General features: G+C 43.6%; 1 protein-coding gene across 1 annotated transcript in view; it reads left to right on the top strand.

The window, feature by feature from the left end:
* Positions 1 to 849: 849 nt before the first annotated feature.
* Positions 850 to 11,054, top strand: part of LOC119378969 (NEDD8 ultimate buster 1) — a 41,761-nt gene continuing 31,556 nt past the window's right edge. The window contains exons 1-6 of the mRNA XM_037648085.2: positions 850 to 1,142; positions 1,262 to 1,426; positions 3,719 to 3,886; positions 3,968 to 4,094; positions 4,220 to 4,406; positions 8,133 to 8,319. Coding sequence (XP_037504013.1) covers positions 1,026 to 1,142; positions 1,262 to 1,426; positions 3,719 to 3,886; positions 3,968 to 4,094; positions 4,220 to 4,406; positions 8,133 to 8,319 — 951 coding nt within the window. The 5' untranslated portion in view covers positions 850 to 1,025. The remainder of the gene's footprint in view (positions 1,143 to 1,261; positions 1,427 to 3,718; positions 3,887 to 3,967; positions 4,095 to 4,219; positions 4,407 to 8,132; positions 8,320 to 11,054) is intronic.

Raw genomic sequence — 11,054 nt, 5'->3', positions numbered from 1 at the left:
AAAAGACGCGAACGGATGCATGCGAAGGACATTCCGGAACGAGCTGTCTAAATGTAAAAATGTAAATAAACCTCCTGTACGATTCTTCTGCTCCTCAGTCCGGTTCCCTCCAACAGCAGCTCTTTTTGAGGACGAGGTTTGCGACCGCGTGCCTGGACGTGTGGAAACCAGCGCAATTGCGGGAGAGCCTCCTCTACACGAACTTCCAATAGCAGATAAAGGACCAACCAAGTGCAGTAAAGAATGTTTGCGAAGAAAAATGCAGGATTCACGCACACGTGAACCAAAGCATTTTAAGCACGTAGCTGATATCAGTGTGTCCATTTATTACGCAAGGTCAACACCGGCAGAAGTTATCCTTGCATGTGCATTTGAAATACCGGCCGGAAACTTACGCTGCAAGTGCATAACGTGTTCTTCGGATGCCGCTTGTCACGTTTGATTTTTACTGTCCAAAGAAACCTCGTAACTTCTAAAACGATACAGCTCCCAGCGTTTCTGGAACGATTGGTGCACTGCGGCACGCAACACCCGGCCATGGTGACGGTAGCGAGCGCATAAAACTGGAGGGAAACGAGCACCGACCTAAAAACAGCACGCCGCGCCACGCACAAGTGACCGGGCGGGGGATTCAAAATGGCGGCCACGCTGCCTCCAAGGCCGAGGAGGCGGCACCTGCCCTTTCAAAAGCTGACACCACTCAACCACTCTAAGCGGGGGCGCGCGCATCGAGGCACTCTACTAGAGTCGCTACAGTAGCGCCAGTAGCGCCTCGCCTCTGCGGGCGGCGTACGAAGCCGAGTCGGGCCGAGTCGATATAAAGCCAAGTCAAGATGTATGTATAGTCATGTACGCGCTTGTTGTGGTCGTGTCATGGTTGTGTTGGTCGCATCAAATTTTACACGGTCGGCCGTTGTAAGAATTTAATTTTTTGCCAAAATTTTTAGCCCAACGGTTTACGGAAACGATCGCCAGTAGCGTGAGTTGTTTATCAGTTAGTTTAACCGCTGTACTGTAAATAGCCTATGGAGTCGATGGACGACCAGATTGTGTCTCGCATTCGAAAAAAGCTCAACGACGAGAGCGTGAAGCTGTGGCTACCTCCTTTTACCGTGGACGACCAGGAAGGTACCATTCCTGATGTAAGTGAATGCTGGATGCATTGCCATAAGTAAATTTTTGCACTAATTAGCAGTATAATTTTGATCTAATGTGTTTTCCTGCATGTTTGCCTAACCACTATTTTTTACTTCGATTTCAGACCTTAGTGGTGCGGTATGCGACTGAATTGCAGCTGGATCCAAGTGTTGTGCTTGCTGCCCTTAAGCACTTGAGATGTCACGCCGTTGCAAAACTGGCCGCGAATCGGAAGTACCAAAGTACAGGCGTTGCTACTTTGAGAGTAAGGGTTGTCAACCCTCGCCAGGTAAGTGCCGTGAATTTTACCTAGCTGTTTTAAAGCTTGCTGGGCGAACACTTTCAGCCAAGACTACAATTAGGACCCCATTGGCTTTAGGAGGATTGCTGCTTTGTCAAACCAACCGTCCAAAATTTTGCTTTGTCATGTTTAACCGATGTCACAAGACCGTTTTCGATCAGTTAGTGTCAAACACGTGTTCACTGCTGTAAGCGATGTTCATATTTTTTTTCTTATTCAGAAATTAAGCTTGTTACTCGTAAAAGACTGCAGCGCGAGTGCGCTTGTTTACTGTTTGCTTGATAATCCGCATTAACCAAAGAAGACAATCGCGTTTCAAAGTTCTTTAAAAACAATTAAACTCGTCATCTTGTTTTAAATGGTTAATTACACTAAATTGTTAATTAAATTGTTAATTGTAACAATAAATTGTTAATTAAACTTGTTAAGCATCCATCTTTCTTTCTTCAAGACGGCTAGAAATGTCCCCTGGACACGTTACTCAAGCAAATATTGTTTTCGCCATTCATGTTCTTAGTCCTTCTGTTTGTGAGGTGCAATACACTCTAGGTGATGCACATGTATGGTACCTACACTCACATACAGTGACTTGATTTTTAGGCCCTTTAACAGTCTCATCACACTTATACTTTGCATTTCAAAAGTGCACCAGATACGCCACCATTGTCTTGGAGCTCCTTAGCCATATTTAACCCTTGTGCCACTGAACCCCAAAAATAATCGAGGCATGGAAAAAGCTTTTCTGCAAGTTTTTCTGAAAATGTCATTGCTACTGTGCAGTCCTGAAGGCACATAGCCAACGTGCAGAATCGAAGCTAGTGTTTGCTGCAGTTTCCGCAGATGAAACTGCTGTTGCTATTAACGCGATCATAGATGGTGCACAAGGTTACATGTGCTGAATGTGCTCTTATATTTTTATTGTGCTATTGGGAACAAAATTGTTAAAGGAGTACTGACACAAAATTTCGCGGCCGAGATAGCCTGCTGGATCGATTCCCGTGTACGTGCGTGTACCATCTGCGAAATATCGACAGCGAATAAAGCTTGGAAGGTATTTTATATGAATTTTGAAGTTCGCGAGCGCGATCCAGCATTATAGGCCGCACCTGGTGCATTGACACCCTCGGAGGTGACCCGAGGTGATACCCCTACTTCCCCTACGTAATCGTTTCAGCCGGTACAAGTTACGATGACGTCGTAGCCGCCATTTCTGTTTTGACGCGCTTCCCGACGAATCGCTCCTCGCCAGCGGGTCAAACCTGAAGTGATTCGCCACGTCGAAAATTCATTCCATCCCCGCCGCAAGAAAATCGTCGCCATCAGACGACAATGAGCCCGACGACGACGGGCCACGCGGAAATGCGTCACTGTTCTGTGTGCTCACGTGACCGAGCGTTTCACTCGCTAGGTGGTGATAGTTGCACCCGGTGGCTTGTCGTTTTTGGAGCTCTGTCAAACCGAAACTGAGGCTGTGTCGGTAATGAGGAGCTTGTAATTAATTATCTGTCGTGCGCTGCAGCAAACGATGTGCCGTGTTATGACTAACAGGCCCCCAGCAACACATTGCAGCAAAAAAACGCGGGGCGTAAATTTTTGTGTCAGGACTCCTTTAAGGACATGAGATTAGGGAAAAATTTGAATTCTCACTTAGCCTGAAAACATACCTCTAAGTAGTAGTATAAACCTGTAGTCATTTTTGCCAGCTACACATCCATTAAATTAGAGGGTTCATCAGGTATAGAGCAGAAATTACATGTCACAACACTAATGCAATACTTGACAGACCAGATAATTTAGCTGCTGTGTATATATTAATGGTAGTAATAACATTTGCAAGAGATATTAGTGAATCAGAAACTCAGAATAAAATGACATACAGTAATAAACATATCGTCACTATTACAAGTAACTCAATACAAAGCATGTACAACGAGGAACAAGATTACAATCATTCTTTAAACAGACACTGTACATGTGCTGTTTTTATTTGTAATAAAAATAACAAGAAAGTTGGAGGAATGCTACGGAACTGAAGCTGTACCTGCAGTAGTCTCCTCTTTGGCCACTGATGCTTTACAGGGAAAGAAGCACTGTGTCTGGCAGTATGTGGTGAGCCTAAACACTGCAGACTTGAAAGTTGGCCATAGAACACTATTGCTACTTTGGCACTTGAGCAACATTGATAGTTCACGGCTCTCTGCTGTGCAGCATGTTGCAGATTTTATGTAGAGGATTATTGCTGCATCCTCCACTTAACCTAATTTCGATTGTTTGTTCCAGCAACCACGCAAGGATTTTGAACTGATTGAAATTGTGCTTCAAGAAAGTGGTCGGAAGTTGCGAGAAACAGTTGCTTCCATGAGTGGAATGGACCCATCCATGGTTAAATTGATCTCTGGTGGCAGGGTGATCCGAGATGACTGTTCTTTACAAGAACAAGGCATCAAGGTAATTAAGAATATTGATTTCTCTTGTAACCTGTCTGGCTTTCATTTCATCGCATCTAATGAGTGTCTTCTTCTTGCATAGCATAACGGGCAGTTGATGGCGTTGGTTCTTGTGGAAACTGCTGATGAGGCAAGGGAACGAGAAAGGCAGGAAATCGAACTGAATAAAATTCGCGAGGATGCTGGCCTTCTGTCCTCTGTTGATTCAGGCAAGTACACAGTGCTTAAGTGCATTCGTAACCCGACCTTTTGCATAGGCACTTCTGATCTCTTGGCACCACCTGGTGAAGTATTCCACTTTTACACTGCTGTGCTACTCTGTTTCCGTTTTCAGATGACCCTAGCAGCAGATATTATATGCAGATAGCTGACCAAACGGGAAAGCCCATTTCTCTACCTCTGGCAGAAAAGAAGGCGCTTGGTGTAGCTATGGTCCTTCATGAGAAAGGTCGTGCAGCTTTGAAACGGAAGAAGTACAGTGAGGCTTTGCTGCTGCTACTGGAAGCTGAAAAAGAATTCAGGTGAGCTGAAATTTGTTTTGAAAGCACTGTGGGCTATCCATTGCTTAGTATAGTTCTGCAAAGACAGGATTCAGTCACTGTGAAGTGTAGCTTTTGTTTCACTTGTAGGAAATGTCAATTGCATGGGAAAGTTCACCTGCCTGTATGTAAAAATGAAATCTAGAAACTACAAATAATATTTAGTGAAGCCTAGTCTTAGTTAACAGAGTATCTTTTTTTATAAGTATTCATTTAGCAACTCGCTAAGTGCCCATTACGTTTTAATAATATCCTGCTGAAGCATTAGCCACCATTATTTGTGCCAGGCTGTTTTTTTATGCAGCTGTTCTTTCTCCATTTAAAAATAACCTTTCTATGTAAAAAAATTAGTTTAATGTGGCAAGCTTGTGCAGTGCTACTTTTAGGCCACCAAAGCACTTTTGATATTTTTGCTTATATATTTAGGGGAGATGCTACTCGAAGACACTTTTTCTTTAATATTCACCCTAGAGCAATGGAACTTGAGCTGCTTATAGAACTTTTTATGCTGATTTCAAATATATAATTAGTTTTCTTGCAAGTTGCATACTTTAGTTCTGCAACATGACAAAGTGAAAAACTGAAGCATTTTGCCCCCCCACTTTTCAGACCTAAACTTCAATAATTTTTTACAATTGATAGTTCATAATGTTTCAAATAAAGTGTGGAATGCAAATAACTAATTAGGAAGTCCATACAAAATATGTACTAGACGTGAAAAATTTTAACGTTGCAAGTTCATATTTCTCCTACCCTAGTAAAAGTTTACATAACTTTTTTTTTATTTTATAATAAGAATATCGAAACTTAAACAAGATAATTGCATTTCTCGTACTTTGGAAAAACTTTGGGAAAAATTTCATGCAGATCTGAGCACCAGAAGTACCCGAAAAAGGAGGGGCACATTGACAAAAATGGCAAAATTTGTGTTTTGAGAAAAACGAGTTTTAAAGTCAAAATTGCATGTTTATTTATCAAAGATGTCATTGAATGCAACGAAATTTGTACACAAGAAAGAACAATCCTCCTTGTAGTGGCCACTGCCATTAAAATGCGCCAGCACCATAGGTTTGGCCCTCACGGCTCTTTCGAGCTGACTCCTCGACAAGAGATTTTTTCTTCAGTGCACGCCGACGGGCCCTTGCTTCTCCTGTTAGTTTTTGAGACATTTTTTTCTGGCGTGTGCTGTCCCGTGATGTGCCAAGAGCAACCAGATCATGAGACGGGAGCACGCCAAGCTCTTCCAGAACACGTTCAAAACTGGAGTGCCCTCGATTAAACCAACATGTTCAGTGCTGTCATATCAGCAATCAACGAAGACTCGTCGTCCTGCGATTTTTCTTCGCCTTCGAAGAGTCCGATCTTTTTCTGGGAGGCACTCACATATTCGAATGCCGCGGCAAACTCGTCGGACGCATCGGCGTCACTGCCACTACGCCTTGCGGCAGCAGATGATCTTTTCGTGGTTTGAGTGTTCGGCTTTGATTTGCGCCGGCGTCCTCGAAATTTGTGCGTCGCGTGAAACTTCACAGGCCGGTGACCGCGCTTCCTACGGCTTTCTTCATCAATAACGGATAAGCACTCGAGAAAAGCGTTGTTCAGCTGCGCTGCTCGACGAGACACGGATCCTGCAAGTAGGCTTCACAGCACACACAGGCGCGCAGCGGCCATTGGCGGCTCCCGATCCGTACCACGTGATTTAAAGCCAGTCGCGGCGCTCGAAGAAGGCGGCAAAAGCGTGCTTCTCTTTATTATTTCTTGCGCTGCAGCAGCGCGGGAAACCGTTGTTATTTGAAGAGTGAGGCTCGGCTCTTCGCCTCATGCGGTCGACAATGGTGAGCGGCGGCGCATTATCAGCGGCAAGGTGCTCGAAGATGACACACTTTCGGCCTTTTGACAGCCACCTTGTGCTCTTTAGACGCAATTTTAAAGCATTTCCAGTTGAGTCTCGACATTGATTTTTTTTCTCAGAACAGTAGAGGTACTAATCTTAACAAAACAGGCGAAAACAAAAAAATCGATAATTTTTTTGAAAACTCGTGTTTTTCGACCCGCATCTCCCTTTAATTAATATTGGGGTATTGAAAATTTATTGTAATGATTCGGTGTGGGTAAGAATTCCGTCAGAAATTTATACAAAGGGCTGCTCTTTAGAACAAGAATTCTACCCATTTTAATGACATGCTGCGAACAATGATGTTGTGGTATCGAATGTCGTTTTATAGGTTTGTAAGGTAAGCTTAGGTTTGAGAGCACTGCTGAGATGCACCAGTGAGCTGCCATCAATGATGGCAAATCCACTGAGAGAACAGGAGCACAGGTGTCGTGCTGGGAGGAGACCATGCAGGGAGAGCAAGGCCACTTGTTCTGCCACTGGAATTCTGCGTGCATCCGGAGAGTAGGTGGGAGTGCGACAAGCTAGGAAAAATGTACGATGTGACCAAAGCATTTGAAGTACTAGCATTCTACGTGGGGCAGTGCTATGGTGTTACAGTGATGGTGATCTGATGACCGTATGTTCCACCGCTGTCGCCATTCACCATCTGCAATTACATTCTTTTGTGCAAGGGCAACACATCCCTCCTGCAAGCACCTTTGCATACATTTCGTATTGATCATCATCACTGTCAGGGCCGCACATCAACCTGCAATTGGGCTTTGAAGTTGAGTTCCTGCAGCTGTTGCTGCTGTCATTGTCGAGCATATTCAGTACTTCAGCAAAGCGAAGAGCCTTGCTCCGCTGTTCCACGTGCATCCATTGATGGGCAAAATAGACTAGGACTGCCAGGTTCTGGTGCATAATTGCTGCGAAGCTTGCTTGGATCAGTGGTGTCAAAATTAGAGCCAAAACACCAACTATGCTTGGCAGCCACCAGGGGCGTAGCCAAGGGGGGGTTGGGGGGGTTGAAACCCCCCCCCCCCCCCCCCGAAATTTTTCAATTTTGCTTGAGTATATAGGCACGTACACATACAAACGCACGCACGAACATACATAAAGTATGGTTGAACCCTCCCCGAAAAAAATTTCTGGCTACGCCCCTGGCAGCCACCATTGCTGCTGTGCTTACCAGCTGAAGTAAAGCAAAAACAAACAAAGGTATGGCAGTTGGAAGTTGCTTGACTTTCTTCGTGCTCTGATTTTGCAGGTGAGAGCACTTGAACAGCTGCTGTCGGCACAGCAAAACTGCTTTGGTTTCTACCGCTGTATGACAGCACTCCAAGAACTTTTGTTTTACCGCTGAAACGCACCAGCTCTGGAAAGAGTACTTCCAGCGTGCTTTTCGGTGCTGCTGCTCTCCCATTAGAACTTATTAGTCTTTTTAAAGATGTTCAGTATTCACATTGCGGAGTAAAGTGCTGCTTGTTAGGTAGCTTGCGGCAGGTAGTACTTCTAAGAAACATCATAAACCTTCTGGCTTGTCATGTATATATTGAAAGTACTACAAGATAATTACAATTATCTAATTATGCAGAGCACAAATGGTGGCAGCTCCTAATGCCTCTTACACAGGCTATTGATTTTGCATGCTTGGTGGACCTTGTCTTTTCTTTATCTTTTTTAATGTCCGGATGTGTTTGGGACAATAACTGCTCGCCATTAACTTAAACCATCAAGTTATAATTATGTGTGCAAGCAAGTGCATTGTTGGTTTTTTCATTTGGTCTCAGTTGTCAACACCCTTTGAATGTGAAAGTGCCTTCTTGTAGGACCTGCAATTCAGAGCTGCTGACAAATGTGGACAACTATGCATTGCTGTGCCTTGACATTGCCTGGTGCTACCTCTCGTTGAGAAGTGTTGACCAGTTGTTCGACGCAGAGGCACGACTCAAGGAATGCGAAAATGGCTTTCGGCGCTCTTATGGCGAGAATCTGGAACGCCTCACTGCAATCAAGGCATGTTATTAAGGAGCAGAGCTGCACTAACAACACTGCTCTTATGCATGCACTCTTTTGTCATTGTGTCTGCTTTACTGACTGAAAAGCCGTCATAAGTGAAATGCTCGTGACAGTATTGGTGCATGCAGAAGCTCTACTTCAATGAGACATGAATGAAAACTTCGGAACATGTTGGACTATTGACTCTTCGATACTAGCACTGCCTTTTACAATTTTTTCTTTTGCTTTGCATTTATTTAGGTTACTTTAAAAATCTGTTGGTTTAGTTATTTCAACCTTAGCAAGGCTATAGAACTGGTTTGAATGATGCATAAGTTCATATAAAGGGAGGTGTTTTTAAAGCATGGGCACCTTCTGTCACAAACGTCATTGGCTTGCGGTCTCGTGGGGAGGTGTTGTTGCACATTGTCTTTTGCCAAATATTTATTTATTTATTCTTATATTGTACTTTATCTCGTTAGTACAAAAAACCTGAGCAGGTCGCGTCGTGAGAAGGATAGATACTAACTGATAGAGAGATATAATGGATAAGAAGAGATAGGAAGTGTGGCCAAGGATGACAGTTGGGTGGAGTGATGAAATTGAGAAATAAGTTGCTATAGCACTTGTTTTTATGGACCTGTTTTGGTATCGTAAAGATGAATATGTTGGGACATCGCAATATCCCATCTTTCTCCGTCTCCCTGCGACTACCACACAAGTTGCAGCTAGAAGAAATGCACACAGCACTCTTGTTCACCTTTATAAGCAGCAGCATCATACCTGATGTTGCTGCTATGCTGTCAGCAAATCTTGCTGTCACAGTAGTGTTGATGTCACCAGGTTTGGCATCTTGAGTAACTAGTGTCAAGCTAAAATAACCTACATGTGTTTTCTAACCTTCATACCTGCTGAATGTGGCCTTTTCATGTGAAAAACATGTGGCAGTTTCTAAACAGCCATGGTGCCGAATTTTCAACTTTGTGTGCACTGCATAATATGTATACTGCTTGCATCCCACAGCAAGCTCCCCAAATTTGAGTCTGTGTGGTACGAATTCGTATTCAGGTTTTTCTTTAAATTGAAGTTGAACCTTGCAGCATGCTGGCAACACTGAAAGATGACAGGCCCAGTATTTTGTAACTCTTTATGCTATACTATGCTAACCTTATCATCCACAGCTTATGGCTGGCTCCCTTTGATAACGTGGTGGACCACTGGTTGCTTTGACCACTGGCCAAGTGTCGAAATGCATTACCTTCAGAAAAGCCATTGGCATAAAATACCGGCCCAGAGTGAAGTGTATTTTGCATAGCAAATGGCTGCATTATATGCAGGGTTTCACTTCGACATGTGCATCTTGTCGATCAGCGGCAAGATTCTTAAGCTGTCTCTAACCATAGATGTCCTTTGAGTTGATGCTACTCACAGTGGTCATACAGATGGGCACCCTGAGCTTCTCTTGACAAAGATATCTTCACCACTGTGTCCTGTTGCGTATGCAAATAGCAGGCAGAGCATTTATCAGATACAGAAATAGGCTCCTGCATCTTTCACCTGCTGGTCACATGCCAGTGTGCTGCCCAGTGGTGCTGCACTTTTCACAGCTATGAGGGTTATGTGCTCACTGACCTGTCCAGTTTGAGCTGTCTTGTGACTTTCTCAAAATGCAAAATAATTGGTATTCACAGTACAGCTTAGCTCTTTCCCTACCGTGGAGAAAATAGGTGTTTTTTTTTAGGTTACTCTCGATCTTTTTTTGCTGAAGGAACTGCAGCATCTAATATTTTAGTTTCATTAACAAGATGTATGTTATATGAGTGATGAAAATTTCCAGACTCAAGATTGAATGAAGGAAGGGAATTTTTCGAAGGCTGAATGAAAACCAACAGATCTACTGGTTTTCATTAAGGTTGTGTCAAACAAAGAAAAGCCTTAGAAAAATTCCCTCCTTCATTCATTCATAGCGAAGGTCTCGTTCCGGCAGAGTTGATGCCTTCGGGTAATGTGCGAGGGCTTATTGGTTAGCTCTCCGCTCGATAAAGGTTCACATGCTACGTGATGCCATATGGTACAAACAAAAAGTGTTCCACACTTGTTGTCATGGCTAAGAGCGGCGCTGACTAACACTCCCAGGGTTTGCATGCGCATAAATACCCGATAAGTGGACAAGGGGATGACCGTCCCTGTAGCTCAGTTGGTAAGAGCATTGGGCGTGTAATCCGAAGGTTGCAGGTTCGGTCCCTGCCAGCAGCAAGTTGTCTTTTCATCCAGTTTACTTTCTTCACACATCTATATCACAATTATTACACTAAACTTAAAAAAAAAACAGTACGATTAACGTCCCCTGTACCTTTCTTGGATTTTTTATCTGTGGGTTTTCATTAAGATTCAAGATGGCGGGACAAAACTGAACAGAGTTTGTAAAGACACGTTTCTATCTACTAAAAAAAATTTAAGAAAAATTGAGGTAATACAAAATGTACTGCTGTCTAACCGGCACCATCGCTGAAGAATTCAAACTTTTTCATAGAACAGGACTTCCCTCACAAAAATCTTACTGCAAGCCCCTACAAATGGGCGTGTCATGTGGCAAAGCAGTTCCTCGATGTGAAGCATAGCGTAATGTCACATGTCTTTTTCTAGTCTCACTTGTACTACTTACAGTTTCTATAAGTTTCTATCCTGGTACGCTGGTGCTGAAACGCGAACTGAGACGGCCCGAAGCAGAAAAAGAAGCGGGACGATGTTCC

Source organism: Rhipicephalus sanguineus, chromosome 1, assembly GCF_013339695.2.
Source record: "Rhipicephalus sanguineus isolate Rsan-2018 chromosome 1, BIME_Rsan_1.4, whole genome shotgun sequence".
Taxonomy (NCBI): domain Eukaryota; kingdom Metazoa; phylum Arthropoda; class Arachnida; order Ixodida; family Ixodidae; genus Rhipicephalus; species Rhipicephalus sanguineus.
Note: the sequence above shows the minus strand (reverse complement) of the source record. Positions and strands in the feature narration are given on the sequence as shown.